Source organism: Glycine soja, chromosome 4, assembly GCF_004193775.1.
Source record: "Glycine soja cultivar W05 chromosome 4, ASM419377v2, whole genome shotgun sequence".
NCBI classification, from domain to species: Eukaryota; Viridiplantae; Streptophyta; class Magnoliopsida; order Fabales; family Fabaceae; genus Glycine; species Glycine soja.
In genome coordinates this window covers 50,701,109-50,719,708 of record NC_041005.1, presented here as the reverse complement: position 1 = coordinate 50,719,708, position 18,600 = coordinate 50,701,109, and the positions used below count along the sequence as shown (strand labels likewise).

Below are 18,600 nucleotides of genomic sequence, written 5' to 3'. Positions count from 1 at the left end.
AATTCTGAATGAATATATTTTATAATTGCGCATATTACAATGGTTTTACTGATCATTACGTGTAGGAATCAAAAATATTTTTTATTAAAAATTGTACTATTTAATGTTACTAATGTAGTAAAGATCATAGTTTTTAATAAAAAAATATTAGTATTTATTAATTTTTATTTAATCAACATTTTTAAAGATTTAGATAAAATAACCCATGTATTTTTTTTATATATTTTCTAATAATTAATTGTTATATACTTGAACGTTAATTTTTATAATATTTACTGACATATCTAAAGTGATATTATCAATATAAATTTACAGCATATGAAAATTAAACTGTATTTTAAAATAATAATAATAAATTGTAATTACAATAACAGTCATTGTAATTGTGTACAATCGGACATGGTCAATTATTGATGCCCAATCCTAAAAGTGGAGTAAGCAGCTATGATGGTCTAATGGTCAATTTTTTATTTTTCTTTTGGCTTAGTGTATTCTTCCAAATTGCATGTGCATTCTAATGAACAGTATCCTTCGAAAATAGACCGAACATTACTGAGCACAAGTTGCGCATAAATAGAAAAGGAATCATTGCGGTTTTGTCTTACTCGGTGGGAGATTCTCTAGATGGCGACGCACTTCTGCCTCATGCCGTGAGCCATTAGAAGTGTCGCTTCTTCATAACCCACCTCATGCATGAACAACCATCTTGCTCAGAGAAAAAATAAATCCCAAATATTTATTTGATTTAGCTTCATAAAATATTTCATCACCAAGAATTTTGTCAAAGTCCTAATTAATTGTATTCGAGGACTATGAACATATATTAGAAGTTAATTATTTTTTTATATGATTTATTTCATATTTAAGATAAAATTTTAAATCTTAGATTACTTTATTAAAGGACACAAGTTAATTATTACTTATACTAATTAATATTAATTAACAATAGCACAAGTTAACACACCAGTATATATTAAGTTGAGTTAATTAGAAATCTAGATTTTTGATTGACAATTCTACTCTTAATTGAACACGCTCTCTCTAGCTTGTTTCAGTCTTAGTGTTAGAATTTATATACAAAGGAATCAAAGATTAGAAATAATTGTGCCCATCTTGAATCCTTAATCTAATGATATATAAACAAGATATATCAAAGGTGAGCCTAAATAGTTCATACTAAAAATTAAGATAGAAAATGATTGCATAACTATTGCTAAACAAAAAATGATTAGTCTAATTGGTAACATCCAGACTTATATTAGTAGTGAGTCCAAGTCCCAGTGTCACTATGAAGACCTTGTTAATTGATAGTAACTTGTAAATATGTCTCTAAGGTTTTATTGAGAGCCTTTTCCCAACATTGGTCAGCTCTGGAACTCAAATCTGCATAATAATAATAATATGCTTCCCTACGCTTTATCTACTCAGGTATTAATGTCTGGGCCCGACCATGCATGAAATTACTAGCTAAGCCAATGGATGGAAAGTGTTCCCGGGAATGAGGAGCAAGCACATAACAACGTAGCGAGATTATAGGAGAGCCATAGGATTTGATAAGATACGTTATGAATTTTCAAAACATGTTGCTTTTCTCATGTCATGTACTAGTGTAATTTAGCATTCGAAAGAAACTTATGTACAACTGATGCCTTTACTAAATTTATTCAATGCGCTATGTATATCTCAAATAATATTCATTTTAGAACAGTCAATTAATCAGACCAATGAACATTAAGATGAGTAAATACTTTTTTTATTGACAAATATTAGGCGTGAGTTTTTATTAATGAGAAAAATTCAACACACAATCTCTTCCTTTTTTCTTCTTGCTTTAATTAACCATCATGTTAGTCTTATAATTTCAAGATGAGTAAGTTTTTGAACTTTGAAACAAATTGGTATAATCGCAATCCAATTCTTAACTGGAACATGCATGCAAAATTCATTCGGTTGTAGTAGATGAAAGAAAAATTATTTATGTGATCACCAAAAGAAAAAGAAAAATTATTTATGCATTATACAAATTTGAAACAAGTAGTGAATATGTTTCTTGAATAAATATTAATGCCAGTCAAGTTGGAGAGAGAGAGAGAGAGAGAGAGAGAGAAAGAAGTGGGGTTCGTCATGAGTTAGCCACTAGAGCTCTTGAAAGTTGAAAGTGAGATATTTCATCTTCAATTCCTTTCCGTTGTCAACCTCTTTTTATGTCGTCCACTAACCACTGTCATTGCTTTTGTGGTCTCCTTTACAAAGAGTATTTATGGGCTGACCATGAACTAATGAACTTGAATTTAACTTGATTCGATGCAGGATTGTTTTGTTTGACAAAAATAACTCATAAGAAATTAAAAGTTGAAGAATTATTTTTTAATTTAAAGCTGAAATTGTCAACTTAGTATTAAATTAAAAAAAAAAACCCTTCAATTTTGTCTCAAATATTTTCTTGTCTCTTAAGTGGGTTTTAAAGTAATAAAATCAATTAAGTGATTCTCTAAGATTTTCTTTTTATCACTTGCTGTGAATCCAGTAAAAAAAAAAACTTGCTGTTCTGTGTGTGTGAAAAAATAAAGACAAAACTCTGTTTGAACAACATATGAGAATTGATTTTATCTTACAAAATTATGGTAATATTATAAAAAATGAAAATAACTATTTGTTATTTCACTCCTTACCATAAAAAATATTTTTTCTCATCATTAATATATTCCAAATTAACGTAATATATTTTGTATAACAATGGAATGATCCTAACTTGCATCAGCTTATCTGTTTATAAAAAAATGTAGACGTATAGTTTGACCTAAACAATATATTTAAAAAATTAATTAAATTAATGACTTAAAATTCTTTAAATATGTTAAGAAATTTAAAATTTTCAATTTTAAAATAGCATTCAATAAGAATTATATTATAATTGTATCAAATAAAAAAATATTAATATATAATTAAAAACATCAACATTAAAAAACTTTTAATTACTTATTTGAATAAAAAAATAAACTATTACATAATTCAGTATGTCACACAAGCCTTTAAAAAGGAGTAATTTTTTTTTATAAAAAAAAAAGTCAAAATAAGTTTAAAAATATATGCTATGTCTGCCATTGCCCACTTATATGTTGATATTGTCACGATAATTGGTAACCAAATATGTTAGGTAAGTTAAAATCAGTTTCGGTCGAAGTCGACCAAAAACAGTTATAATTAATGTTAATCAAAAGTAATTTTAGTTGAAGTTGATAAAAAAATAGTTTCGATTAAGGTGGATCAAAATTAACTCTAACTAAGGTCAACGAAAAATAGTTTAGTTAAGGTCGATCAAAAAATAATTTTGATCGGGGTCAGTCAAAAGTAACCCTAATTGAGGTTGGCCAAAAATAACCTCAACTAAAAAAGGTAAAAACTAATCTTGATTGTGATCAATCAAAATTAACCCTAATCAAAATCGGTCAAATATAATCCTAACAGAGGTCACCAATTTTAACCCTAAACAAGATTAGTAAAAAAATAATTTTGACTAAGAAAAATAATCTTAGTTGAAGTCAACAAAAATAACCCTAACAAATGTCAACCAAAAACAATATTGATCAAGGTTGACCAAATTAAAAATATATGTTGTGAATATTTAGAGAAAATCATTTTTAAAATAACATGAAAGTGGGCTTCTCCTGACCTTGATCCCATGTTAAGTGGAGTTGTGTGGATTGTGAGCTTGTAGGGGTCTTCATTAGGTGGACTAAAGCCCCTAGGACCATAAAGAAGGATCAAATTGACAGTTCTACAAATGTATAAGTTACATTAATAATGTATTTAATTTAGAGAATGAAAAAAAAAACTTTTTAATTAAAATAAAATGTAAGAGCTGTGAGACCTACCTGAAATATAGACAATTTCCTTTTTATTTCTCTCTCCTCACTCAATCAAACACAACATGAATTTTTTCAGTTCTCTATTCTTTTTTCAAGAATAAATAGGATACATTTTCACATATCTTCATTAATTTTTAAAGTTGAGCAGAGAAATACCGTGTGCAAAAATTGCAAATGCAATTTTTTTATTCTGCAAACTACAATGCAAGAAAACGAAAGGTTAATTGCACGTGATTAAGGTTATGCAGAAAGCTGCTTTCATATTAAGTTAGTGACAGTTCCATTTCATTCATAATAAATCACATCAAGGAGACAGCACAGATAGCACTTTGTATTTTTCGTTAAAATATTATATTGTATTCATAAAATAAAATTGTATAGTACTATTTACATAATGCTTTTTTATATATTTCTATGATTTTATTTTTTATCTTTGGCGATGCAGCGTCATTTCACAGAATCACTGTAGTGTAGCCTACAGGATGTTACGTCGATCCGAGGAATACGACAACATCCAACAGATTTGGTACAGCTATACACCGTAACGCGCCCTAGAAATACTTTTCTCACGCGACTGTCAGAAGCAAGAAAAGTGACCGCCTTTAATGCAAAATTAGTATATTTTGTTTAAAAAATTATTAAAGTAATATAAAAGTTTTTACATGGAAGGGGACTTTTTAAGAATTTAGGGATAAATCTCAAATTGAAATTTTAAATTATTTTTTTATAAATCTCATATCGTTATGTAGGATTAAAAATTTTTTTTTTCTCATTTTTCTTTTATTGATAGATCTCATTTTGAGATTTTATATAACTTTTTTAGGTCTCATATGAATCCTAATTTTAAATATTTTATTTTATTTTTATTAAATTAAATATACTTAATTAAGTAATTAAATTTAATGAAACATGAAAGAAAAATTATAAATATTAAGAAATATGAAAATGAGCATAAATTTATTTTTTATTTATGACTAAATGTTAAACAAATAAAAAATACATAAATTAGATAATAAAAAAATGCAACACATTAATGTCAAAGAAAAATCAAATTTCATTATTGTTGTGACTATGCTCCTAAATATGTCTCACCAAGTCAGCTTGAGGTTGTTGATGAATTCCTCTTGTATACATAGCCTGTCTTGTTTGCAAGTATGTAGTAAAGTCAGGAAGAACACCATGAGATACTCCAACATTTAAAATATCATTATCTACGTGATCATAATCAACATCGACATTATCATTGAACGTCTCTCGTTCATCTTCAAGAATCATGTTATGCAATATAATGCATGTCAACATTATATCCTTCATTATATCCATGTTCTAGGCATGCGATGGATCACATATATTTGCAAATCAATATTTGAGTACACCAAATACTCGTTCCACATCCTTTCTCGTTGCTTCTTGACATTTTGTAAATAATTTTCTATTGGGACCTTGTAGCATCGGTATGATCTTCACAAATATGATCGAATCAGGATAAATATCATCTGCAAGATGGTACCCCATATTATATGGAATTTCATTAATTGTAAATTATACTAGAGGATCTCGACTTTACAAAATGTCATCAAACACAGGCGATTAGTTTAACACATTAATGTCATTGTTTGAACCTACAACTCCAAAAAATGCATGTCAAATCCACAAGTCTTATGAAACGATGGTTTCAAGTATTATTGTGGATTTGCGATGATCATCTCTATGATATTGGCCTTGTCATGCAACTAGACAATTTTTCCACTCCCAATGCATGCAATCAATAGAACCTAACATATCTGAAAACCCTTGTGCATCTCCAATTTGTAGTAGGTGATTGATGTCATTGTTATCGGGTCTTCTTAAGTACTCTTGTCCAAATATCTCATTGACACCCCTTACAAATTTCTAGAAGCATCGAGTTGCACTGCATTTGTCAATTTTAACGTACTCATCCAAACAATCAGCAGGTGATCCGTATGCTAGTATACGAATAACTATAGTGCACTTTTGTAGTGGCGAGAGACCCAATCTACCAACAACATCATATCTCATTTGGAAATACTCATTGTAATTAAGCGTTGATAATTTGAATAAACAATTGTCATTGCATTGGGAACCTACATTGGAATTGAGTCTCTATGTATACCGAATTTTCTGAGAAGTAGTCATTCAGCAATCGTAGATGTCCATCTTCACAATTGCGATTAATGATTCTTCTAGGCCTTCTATGTTGACTGTTGTTGCCTCCTTGTTGTTGCATCGCACATAAGTAGCTCATGATTTGTTTATCATTGTCTTTGTCAAGTGTTTCATAAACAATTTATTTTCAAACTCTATCAAAGTCATTATTCCGACCCATTGTATGAATGAATGATTGCACAAACAAGTGAAAGAAGAATATTGTTTCAAGGATACATACAACAATAAATGAGAATTGAACAATAAAATAACAAATTGTACAACAACTAATTTTGCAACGACTACTTTCATAACGACTACTTTCATACTGGCTAGTTTCATAACAATCAAGTTTCACAAATAAAAAAAAAGAATAAATTAAAATACAGTTACAAATTTTTTAAAAAAATTCAAGTCAAACATAATTACTAAAAGTACAAATTAAAAGATGATTACAACAAATTAAAACTACCTAACAAATTAATAGTAAATTCCTAGTTTACGCTTAATTATTTTACAAAAGGCTTTATGGTCTTCGAGTTAAGTTTCAAACATTATAGATGTGTCTTTCATTAGAATGTCGTAATACTCCTTTTTCAATTATTTCTCCCTTAAGGCTGCTAGTTTGGCATTGAGAATATTTATTTCCCTCATTGCTTCTTCTACACCAGTCAAGTCCACAAGATCGGTAAATGTTCCTACTCCTTTTCCCTTGTTTTTCCTTTTGGCTGCCTTTTGCCCCATTGGACGGATAATTGGAGACGGTTTGTCAGCTTCAACATCTTCGACCAGTGTTTATAGATTAGATGATGATGAATATGCCTCAAATGCGAAAATCTTTGTCCTTTTAGAGTAATTTTCAGTAAACTGCTCTAACCATTTCGGTTGATTAACTACTCTTCCGTGGAGTTCACTTCGAAATTTATTGTAATTTTTCGTGACTCTCAACCAATTTTTTTTTCCTTGACCAACACCAACAATCGGATCAATTGAAATATTGAGCCATGAACTAATGATGTATGTGTCTTCTTCAATTGCAAAGGCGACTCGAGACTTCCTTTTTGTCGAAGACCCTCTTATTTCCTCAACGGCGATCTCGTTTACCCAATTTGGGTAGAAAATTGTGGAAACTGCAAACCAACGTCATCATTTGAAACCATCATAGAACTCTTTGATAGGATTGAAGGAAATGTTTACGAACTTTGAGAATTAACGGTATAATGAGTTTGAGTGTTTGACATAAAATAATTTAGTGGTGGTAGTGGTAAAAAATGGAGGGGGTGAAGGAGAATAATTTTGTGAATTTTTTATTGAAGGAAACATGTTGTAATTTTGTAAAAAAAATTTTATAACTTTGCCAATCAAACTGATGTTGGATCCATTTGAAAAAAAAATTAATTGAGCTTGAGTTTGGAAAATAGAGATTGACAAATGAAAATGACAATTGAGTGTACAAATTGTTACTGTTTGGACCAATTTATAGTGTATAAATTTTTCAACCATTACTATCACTGTGTACACAGTGCTTCCTTTCACGGTGCCTTTCTTCTCCCTCAATGTTCACGCTCCCCCAACGTTCTCGCTTCCTTTTTCTTTCTTTTCCCCAACATTCACACTTACTTCTTTTTCTTCTCCTCCCTCTGTCCTGACCTTTCTTCTTCCATTTTTTTCTTTTTCTTTCCTACCACTACCCCTTCCCTCCACCTTCTTCTCCTTCCTCCCTGCCCCTCCCCCTTCCTGCTTACCCCTTCGCGATCGTCCGCGGCCACCTCCAAGTAAGTACATTTTTTTGTTCTTCCTCTTCTCTTGTTTTTTTTTCTTCAACTACCTTTTCTCTTTTCTGCTGATGTCTGATTTTTTGTTTTGAATGTTTTTTTTTTAATTTTTTTCATGTATGGCCAGAGATCTTTAGGATTCTTGTATTCTCCACCCTAAAAATCTCTGGTCCCCCTTTATTGCAAGATCTACACAAGGCTAGATCTTGAACTCAAGTCTAATACTAAAGTTGCTTTGAAAGTTGATTTTGCTTTTGTTAAATCAATTTGTGGTGGTTTTAACAAGAAATTATTAAGCCCGTCTTAGATTACTATTTGTTTATAATTTCAATTGATATTTGTGTAACACATATTTAATTCTTTTGATTTTAAAAAAGAAAACCAAATACTTGAATGCATGTACAAACTGGTTAGGATTATGTACCACGTGGTGTTCTTTTGGTGTGCAGGCAAGTAAGCCCCTCAAGTTTATGCTTATGCATAGTGGTATCGAGGCTAATCTTAATGAGTGTTTGGCAATAATAAGTGTGAGGAGTTTGATCAGAGTGAAATGCGTTCAAGAGTTAACGAGATATAGCATTAAAGGGAGCTAGCCCTTACTTGTTAGGGCATTGTCAAAATTGGTGGACTTGAAAGAAACTCTTTAAACCGATCGAACACCTCCTCACACTCTTTTGACCACACAAACTTTTCAGTCTTTCGCAAGTAATGAAAGATTGCAAAAGTCCTATCTCCCGATCTAAATAAAAATTAGGATATAGACGTAATACTTAGGATCACCTAATATTTTTTTTTTCTTTTTTACACTTTTCTAACAGTTTTAAAATGACATAAATTTGTTGTTGATAAAAAAAATATAATTATGACATGTTATCTTTATTAAAGGGAAAATTCTATATCTTAAAATAAGAAAAAAAAGTGTAATATTTAAATTTCTTAAGGTAGTGGAGTGTAAAAGATATTTTAGTCATAAAACTATTTTTAACAAAAAAATTATGAACAAAATAAAGTGTAATATATTTGCATTTATCAAGGGAGGGAAGTGTATATCTTAACACAAGAGGGAATTGTGGTGTAATACTTATATCTTTCCAGGGACGGCAGTCTAAAGGACAGTTTGGTAATAACTTTATCGATTAGACATTCTCAATATTTTTTTTTCATTCACCCACTAACCTTGTCACTAATAAAAAAAAGTGTTTATTAATCATCTCAAACTACCATTCTTTTATCACTATCTCTAAATTAAATGTCAATAAATATTTTAAAATTATTTATTGTTAAAAAATAATATTATATCATAATTTATATATTAAAAAATATTTATAATGAATTTAATGATATAAAAAAATATTTATTTTGTACAGTATAGTGCACAAAATAAAATCCTAAGGATAAAAGTGTTTATTTGGTATAAGACTACAAATAAGATTATTATGAGTGACATAATTAACATATTTTTTTAATGTTATGCAAGATTCGATTCTTGATGATTTAAAATCATCCTTCATAATTACATATTTAAACTATAAATTTGAAATTATAAATTAAGTTAAAACAATTTTATACCAATTGATTCACCTTTCTTATTATTTTTAAGATGAAAGTGATTTTTTTTTTTTCATTTTGTTAGTTTGTATAACTGTAAAAGTATCTTATTGATCGTCTTTTAATAGGATATTTCTTCTCACGTAATTATTTATTATTATTGATATTTAATGGACTCCCACTTCCCAGCACCTCTGGGCACGCCACTTCCAAGCCTTTCCATTTGCTTCGCTCGAGTTATTATTTTGCACAGAGAGAGAGAAAGGAGACAGATTTGAATTGAGTGGTATTCCAACGTCGAAAGCAGAGAGGAGAAACACTAAGGTTTCTCCTAAAGTGCTCTATTTTTAATTCTCTCTCTTTCTATATATCTATGTGACTCCGCCTACATCACTCAGACCAGTGGTCATGTCCCTCATGTGACAATTCGGGAGCTGCAAGGTTTTGGTCTTGTGTTAGAATGTTGGGAGAACCCACCCTTGGAAAAAATTAAGGTATGTTTACATATGTATGTGTTTCTTTCTCCAACTTCCATGTGAATTGTGTTATCTAAGGAAGTAGTGTTTGTGCTGAATTAGCTACTCACACACTTACCATACAATGAATAATTTCTCTTCCTCTAATTAGCCTCTAGACTAGTTTTCATCCATATTAGTCGTTGATTTCGGTGACTCCTCTTTGTATTTTTTCTTTTCTTTGTGTTTTGGAAAAGAAAAAAAAAAGGATGGTTTTGTTTCGGTGGGGGCGAAAAACATGCGGGGTTGAGATTTCGATAGAGATATGGCGGCTGTAGTTGCGGTGCGTCGCCGTTTTCAGTTGACAATATAATAGTGTTATTATATTTCCAAAGTCAAGTGGAAAAACAAAACAAAAACAAAAAAAATCTAATCGTTTTGTTCCTGTTTCTAGTCCATCATTCTACATGCCCACCAGATACTGTTACTCGGGTGTGTTCCTGTTAAGGTTCTGTTCGTCGAGTAAACTATGCCAAAATGAATTAGTGGATACAGGACATCGATTTGAGAGCTTGTGGTTTGTGTTCTTTATTCTGCGCCCTTTTTTAGAAACAAAATTACATCCAGTTATTTATAGCAAAACAAAAATATGTATTGATATTGATAGGGTAAAATTATTTTATATTATGAAAATTATTTTATATTATCTTTTAATTACAATAAATTTATTGATTTTTATAAAATTATCTTTAAAGTCATGTAAAAAGATTATTTATAATTGGATAATAGTATAAAATTATTCATATAAAAGGGTTATTTATAATTGAATGATAACATAAAATTATTTATTAAAAAAGATTATTTATAATTAAATGATAGTATAAAATTATTTTATAATTTGAGTATATTTCATTAAACACGTATCTTTGAGAGTATTGTAGGTGGTAGTATATATTAATATTTAATATACACAGTTATCACCTTTATTATGCATGTTATAAAGGTGAAACTCTAATTTTAATGAGAGCTGAACTAACTAACAGTACTTAAGAAATACATTTAAAAAAGTTTTCAACAATGAACAAAAGGTTTCAATAGCTTTCAAATTGTGGTATATGTGACATTTTATGCTTAATTTGGATGTTGCTTTAGTTTTTATAGTCGAAACGTTAAGCACCATGTGGTTTGCATTGTTTCTATCCATGTTTGAAGGTAGTTCGCTCGCTCGGGTATTGCCCAAGTAGTAACTTGCATTGCTTTGTCCAAACTCGCCCCAGTCCCAACTAATTATTTCTTGGGGAAGCCAATTTTCTTATCCCACCCCGTACAATACTCTCAAAGACATAGTTAGTTAAAAGAAGAAAAAAAAAATATACACAAATTTTAGGTTTTTTTATGTTATACTTTATCTATTTTTTTCTTTGAAAAAAGTTTACAAAAATGTCTTAACGGATTATGTTCTTAATTCGAAATATTTTTTTTTCCAATTTTAGAAGATGTCGCTTGTTAGAGTATTGGTCAAGTTGGATTGCGGGGACCTTTATAGATTTTTAGATAATTTTAGATAATACGGTGATGACAATTTGGCATGGACTTACCCATTGTGATGATTGAAATAAAAATTAGTATTCTGGTTGGAATTGGAATCAAATCTTTATGTCACATTCAAATGGTTTTTGCTTTTTTGGCTCGAGAATCTATTGTGTTTACTCACCCAAGCGTGTGCTGCCTTTTTACAAGTCCCTGGCGTGGCCTAGTTTCAGTCTCAATTCCTTCGGGCTGTTATCACATAAATTGGCTTGAGAATGTCTCTTCGCCAAATTAAATTTTAATTTCGTTTGAATCTCCTTCTCAAAGTAACACATTCCAATTTTATGTGTCTTTTTTAAGAGTGAGCTTGGTTGTTTAAAAGAGTAAGCTAAATTATAAAACTTTGTTTGGTTTTGTTTTTTATTTAATTATTACTCATTTGGTTCTGCCTCCAACACATTATTCTTTTTCTTGCATTAATGAAGGTAGGTGGAATGAAATGATTCTCAATGAAACGAAACTGTATCGATTGAAAAAAAATATATGATGAGAAAACTAATCCAAAATAACCAAATTAATGATGAACTTTGTAAAGTAAAATGCTTTTTTTGGCTGTGCTCATCAAAAGAAAAAGTAAAATCCTTTTGGTGATGCCGTGATGCTCCAGGCATTCTTCTTGTTGGCCCTTTATTCTTATCTCCTTCTCCAAACTTTTGGTAATCCACTGCACATGGAACAGTCAGCATTTACCTTATTCCTAAAATCATGTTCAAAGGTCAAGAGAAGGAGCATGCGGAATCATAGATTCTGTAATAAGGACTAAGGGCTAAGGAAGGATGCTTGAAATAGTGAGTGACTGAAAGCATTTTAGCATTGTACTGATCACTTGCTCCCTTACAATGTTTGACACCTTACAATGTCTGATGTAAGAGTCAAGAATATGCACTAGGGCTTCAATGTTGTCCGTTATATTGGAAGATCTCTGACCAAAAGAAAAAGAAAACATAACTTACTAGTCACCTTACCCAAACTAGAATCTCTGTTCCCGACTCAAACAAAAATAATGTAAATATTGAAATAACAGAATTGCACCTCTTTTTCCTATAACACACATTGTTACTGCTATGTGAACATTTATCTTGAATAATGCTACTTATCGCTGCACCAAAGTCAAAAACTGTATAGTTATTACTAACTAACTGTTGCTGGACTGAAGTATAGTATGGCTATGATATTAAACTAAAAATCACTGAATACTCGTATGTAAAATCTATTAAGTCCAAAAATATATGCTAGTAACTGTTAAACTGTTGTTGGTCCCTTCGCTCTGCTGTCCATCCCTAAAATGATTAGCCTTTTTCTTGTTGGTATACTTTTTTTATCTGCATGCTTCTTCCCTGTTACCAAGCATTCATGCTTTTTAATCTGCATTCATGCAGGAAAACGAAGAACCTCATTGATTGGAGAAGTTGGTTTAATGGCTAAAGTTTGTTGGCCATATTTTGATCCTGAGTATGAGAACTTCAGCAATAGAATGAACCCTCCAAGGTTTGCTATTTTATTCTCTGGAATTACAAGTTTGTTGTTGAATGGCCATCAAATTGAATAGCCTCTTTCTAACTAAAGGAAAGGGATCACTAATCATAAATTCATAATCATTTTCCTAAGTGTATGTACCCAAAAGAAAAATCCCCTGAATGTCAATTAACTGCATTAACTCAGCCTTACTAAACAAGAATGGAACAATATATAAATTTAAAAAAGTGTATGTACCCAAAAGAAAAATCCCCTGAATGTCAATTAACTGCATTAACTCAGCCTTACTAAACAAGAATGGAACAATATATAAATTTAAAAATGCTGCTTTAATTCCTCACTTCTCCTTGTTATAAAAAAGAGATAATCAACACCAACACCTTGTAGAATTGGGTTTTATAGTAGGACTTTCTAGAAAGTTGAAAGAAATGATTCGTTGATGGTGAATTTTGTTTACACTTCGCAGGGTCTCTATGGACAATGCTAGTTGCCATGATTGTACACTGATCAAGGTATAATTTCTCAAAATAATAAATTATGACTTTTGTTGTGGTTTGTGATTTGGGCATTGAGCTTCTTAAGAAGACCAGCTTATGTGGTGTTTAAAGTTCAGAACCTAGATTTTCAAACTTATAGGTCAAATGAGATTTCATTAGCCCTCAGTGACTTCAATCTAAAGTCAAAGCTTCAGTCAAACATAATTTGACTTTAGGATCATGATCAATCCACCTAGGAATTTGCAGAAACCATTTTTTTGAAATATTTCGTTCTGTTCTACTTTTAAGTCCATGAAGAGAAGTAATTACAAAATTCAAACTGAAAATTAAACAGATAAAAACACTGTTAAAATTTAATCCACTATGATAAAAGATTTCTTTATTCCTTGTAAGTGATGTGAACCATAAGGATACCCACTGCATAGTCATCAGAATATCATTTTTCTTAGTTCTTGAAAGCATCATTTATTTGGAGACAAGTGACTGCAATATGCAACTGTAACGCTATACTCTACTAATGGATTTTTATTGCCCCAACCCCCCCCCCCAAAAAAAAAAAACACAGGTTGATAGTGTTAACAAACCTGGAATTCTGCTGGAAGTTGTGCAAATCTTGACAGACCTTGACTTCATAATTACCAAAGCTTACATATCTTCTGATGGGGGTTGGTTTATGGATGGTATGTTTGAGACTGAATTGAACTTTTACTTGAAATGCATTAAAAACTACAATGATGTGTCCTGTTCATGCTTTTTATTGGCCTAATTAAATGTGGATGACTATAGAAAACTTTGGCTGCTATCAAGTTTCTCTCTATTACTGTCATTATTCTCTTGACTATATGAATGTATCCATGAGAACATGAAGTGGTTTTCCTCCCTCTCTTGTGTCTTTGCATCACTGATTACTGATTAGGCAACTCCACCTGCTGAGAAAAAAGGTTTGGTTTTTGTATTTTATTTTTGTCGTTGCATCCGAGTTCTTGGACAGCAAACGTGCACTTGTATGTCTTGCAGCTAATCTAAAATTGTCAAGAAAATGAGTTTGACATGAGGTTTAGAAAAACATTATCTACTCTCTTTCAAAAACAGACACGCACACCTACATGCTCAGTCGCTCACATGTGCCCCAACACTCCTTACCTGAATCAAATGTTCAAGAAGCTAACTTGTTCACCTAATGAAATACAGTATTTCATGTAACGGATCAGCAAGGAAAAAAGATAACAGATAGCAAAACCATCGACTTCATTGAAAAGGTAACTATCTAACCATCTGCTTTTTCTCCAACATATTTATCAAATATATTCTTTCATTAAATATGTTAACTATGTAACCACAATGTGAAAGACTGAAAATTATAGGTGAAAATTTGAAGTATCACAACTCTATGAATATATACAAATATACTCAATGAGGGAGGAATCTTTGAAGAATAAACTTTATCTGTCTCAAAGAAACCAGGCATGATTGAGAGTTCCTATTTTTCGTTCCATCCAAAACTATGATAGTAGTATAAATCAGGTACATCATAGTGATATTACTCATAAGTGTAGAAAAAAGTAAGAAACCAGAGATCAGGTACCCTTACTACCAGCTCACCCTACCATTCCCTTGACTGCATAGCAGTATAGCACCTGTATAATAATGCATATCAAATACTGAGAGATACTTTTTAACAGTTTTTCTTACAATAGGCTCTAGGACCAAAGAGCCAGAGCACAGAAGGGGTGAAAAATTGGCCAAGCAAACGCGTTGGAGTGCATTCTGTTGGTGATCATACAGCCATTGAGCTAATTGGCAGAGACCGCCCAGGTCTCTTGTCTGAGATTTCAGCTGTTCTTGCCAACCTCCATTTTAATGTTTTTGCAGCAGAAGTTTGGACTCATAACAGGCGAATCGCTTGTGTTCTTTATGTCAATGATGCTACAAACCAAGCTGTAGATGAAGCAAACAGATTATCTCTTATGGAGGAGCAGCTCAACAACATCTTACGTGGATGTGATGGTGAGAAAGTTGCTAGGACCAGTTTCTCCATGGGTTCCACCCATATGGATCGGCGGCTTCACCAAATGTTGTTCGCTGATCGGGATTATGAAAGTTATGCAGTAGCAAGAGAGGTTGATAGTCCTCCCTCTTTAAGGCCAAAAATCACAATAGAACGTTGTGAGGAAAAAGGGTACTCAGTGGTCAGTGTGAAGTGCAAAGATAGGGCAAAACTCATGTTTGACATTGTTTGCACTCTTACTGATATGCAATATGTTGTTTTCCATGCCACAGTCTCATCAGATGGCCCTTATGCATTGCAGGTATATTACGTTGATATTCTATTCTGCATGTTAATTTATGAATCATGCAGAGGACTTATTCATTGAGTCTGCTGATTCACTTATCCAGGGTGCAACTGGTTGTCTGTAACATATTTGTTTGATTTCTTAAGAAAAAAATTTGTATGAAAACATGAAATTGCTTTTGGAGGATTTGTTCCTTCAAATGGTCTAATGAAGAAATAGAATAATGTTTTATAGACAATAGGAATATCTTGATCCATGTATCCATCTTTTATCTATTTGGTTTTACCACTAATTATGTTTATTCAATCCATGTATGTTTAAATTTGCTTCAACTTGATTGTTACAAATTTTTTGAAGCATGTAGTTGTAAGAAATGACATAGCTGAAACATATTTGAACTTGGATTAAGTTACTAAATTAGGAGTGAGTTAGTTGATGTTGTACTTTTAGGAGTATTTTATTCGACATATGGATGGATGCACGCTTGATACACAAGGAGAGAAAGAAAGGGTCATCCAATGTATTGAAGCTGCTATTCGAAGAAGAGTAAGCGAGGTAACTTTCAGATTTGAATTGATTTCTTTATGCTTGTTTAACTATTGTGAAAAAAAAAAAAAAAAACAAAGACGGATGAACTTCTGATTCTAAAATCTTAGCTCTAAACAAGGATTTTGGTTTAGTTTGGAAGTTTTCTGTTACGAATAATACACTATTCTATGGCCCAATAGAGTTTTAATAGTACTATGTACTTTTAGGTCCATTGTTAGTATTAATATCCTTTATTTGTCTTTTAATAATAATAGATAGATGTAGATAATATCTCATATAGGTGGGTTATAGAATAGAGTTTGTTAGAAATCTGTTTGAGTGTGTTTGTTATAAATATATTGTATCCCTCTGTCAATGAATCAATAAAGAACCATAATTGTTACATTTATCTCTTAGTTGTAGAATGATAGGAGTAGAAGTAGAGTAGAATCCTTCACCTATCATTTTCCTGTAATAGAAAGTTTGGCTATTGTTCTACTTAGTATGTAGTGTATGTGATTCTGCAATAGAAAGTTTTCTGAATTTAACAGAATTATTGCATTTTTGCATCTGCAGCTATCTACTTGTATTGCTGCAATGGTACGGCAAATACATGTGGCTACTCAGATTGTATCTGACCATCATATCCAGTAGTGACAATGATGGTCATTTGTCTTCAATAGAGCTTAAGAATCTATATGCTCCATGTAATATCATCTGCATCCCTATATCTTAAAAGCACAAAAATCCAGATGAAGGACGAGTTATTTATTTATTTACTTCCTTTTCAATCATATTCAAATTAAGCTTATGACGAATTGAATATCAATAATGCGGTCATGTCAACCGTCATTTGAGTTTAATTTTCAAACATTGTAAGTTTACATTATCAACCAATTAGAAATCATCATAACTATAACAATTAAAGTAGTTATTAGAAAATCAACAATTATATTATACATAATAATTTATGTTTACGATGGGATGATCTTGTAAAAAAAACTTCCACCGGATAAGTATATTTAAATTAAATTCTTATCATATTCTTTATTGTCACTTTCTTCAAAATGTTGATTAGTTTTCAAGGAATAGACAATATCTGAAGTCATTCATTGACTCTCTTGATTGTGAACACAGGGAGTGAGCCTTGAGCTGTGTGCGAAGGATAGAGTGGGGTTGCTGTCAGAAGTAACAAGGATTCTACGAGAGAATGGGTTGACAGTGTGTAGGGCAGGTGTATCAACAAGAGGGGAGCAAGCACTGAATGTGTTCTACGTGAGGGATGCATCAGGGAACCCTGTGGACATGAAAACTATGGAAGCACTTCGTAAAGAAATAGGTAAGACAATGATGGTGGATGTGAAGAGAGTGCCAAGCAATGCCAAAGCACCAGAGACCCGAGGATGGGCTAAAACTAGTTTCTTCTTTGGTAACTTGTTGGAAAGGTTCTTGACCTGATGATGATAATCATGCATATGGTCTGGTTCCTTAGTAAAAGGCACATGATTATGTATAGAAGAATAAAGCTGTTTTGTATCTCAAACATGGACTTTGACCTATTGTTAAATATCATAACAATAATGCTTCAGTTATATTCCGCCTTCTACACTTTTTTCATCTCTCATGTATCCTGTTTTAATTCTCTGCCCCCATTACCCTTCTCCAATCATAAATGATATTTTAGCATTTTAATATTTAGATGTCATTAAATAGGTTTTGTTTTTCTTTTTGATGGATTAAATGGGTCTTCTGTATATATATATAAAATTAAATAGGTCTAGTTATAAAATATTTTATATTCACTTTATTTCCTATTTATACGGTGAAAAGTGAGTATATGATATTTTCATTGGAATGAAAATTGAAGTAATTATTTAGGCAAAATATTTATAGTAGAACCACCAAGTCTCGCATCAAGCAAATAAAGACAAACAAAAGTTACATAAGAACAGAGGGACCGAATCTAATGAGTTTGATACACATTTGTGCTTCATATTTCAACAATATTCTTGAGAATGGTTCTTGGTAATGCAATATACCTTGAAATAAATGCTCTTTGGTTTTTTTAAAATTGTTTTCTAAAAGATTTCCCGACTACTCATCAGTCTATTTCTCATCTAAAATCTATTAAGTTTTGCAAATTGTTTCCAAAATAAGTATTTTAAAAACTAACAGAAATAGTTGGGAGGTGAAATTAAAGTTTAAAATATTTATTTGTAAAAAGAGGAGAATTTATGGATCAGAAAAGAAATTAAAATAGAGCGTCTATTTGTTAAAAGAAAAAAAAAAGTTTTACTACTCATTCCTTTGATTAAGTTGGACTGGTCCGGACATCTATCAAGAACCCCATTGGGCTACAAGGAAAAAGGGCCCTGATTATACGGGTGATCCTAGGTGCACCA

At 31.3% G+C, this 18,600-nt stretch overlaps 1 protein-coding gene across 1 annotated transcript; it reads left to right on the top strand.

Annotated features, from left to right (window-relative positions):
* The first annotated feature begins 9,547 nt into the window (after positions 1 to 9,547).
* Positions 9,548 to 17,815, top strand: LOC114410361 (ACT domain-containing protein ACR3-like). Its single transcript, XM_028374284.1, has 9 exons — positions 9,548 to 9,682; positions 9,757 to 9,852; positions 12,783 to 12,891; positions 13,346 to 13,391; positions 13,942 to 14,056; positions 14,568 to 14,635; positions 15,074 to 15,685; positions 16,121 to 16,225; positions 17,336 to 17,815. The coding sequence occupies exons 3-9, from the start codon at positions 12,821 to 12,823 to the stop codon at positions 17,654 to 17,656; spliced, it is 1,338 nt and encodes a 445-aa protein (XP_028230085.1). The 5' UTR covers positions 9,548 to 9,682; positions 9,757 to 9,852; positions 12,783 to 12,820; the 3' UTR covers positions 17,657 to 17,815.
* Positions 17,816 to 18,600: the final 785 nt, after the last annotated feature.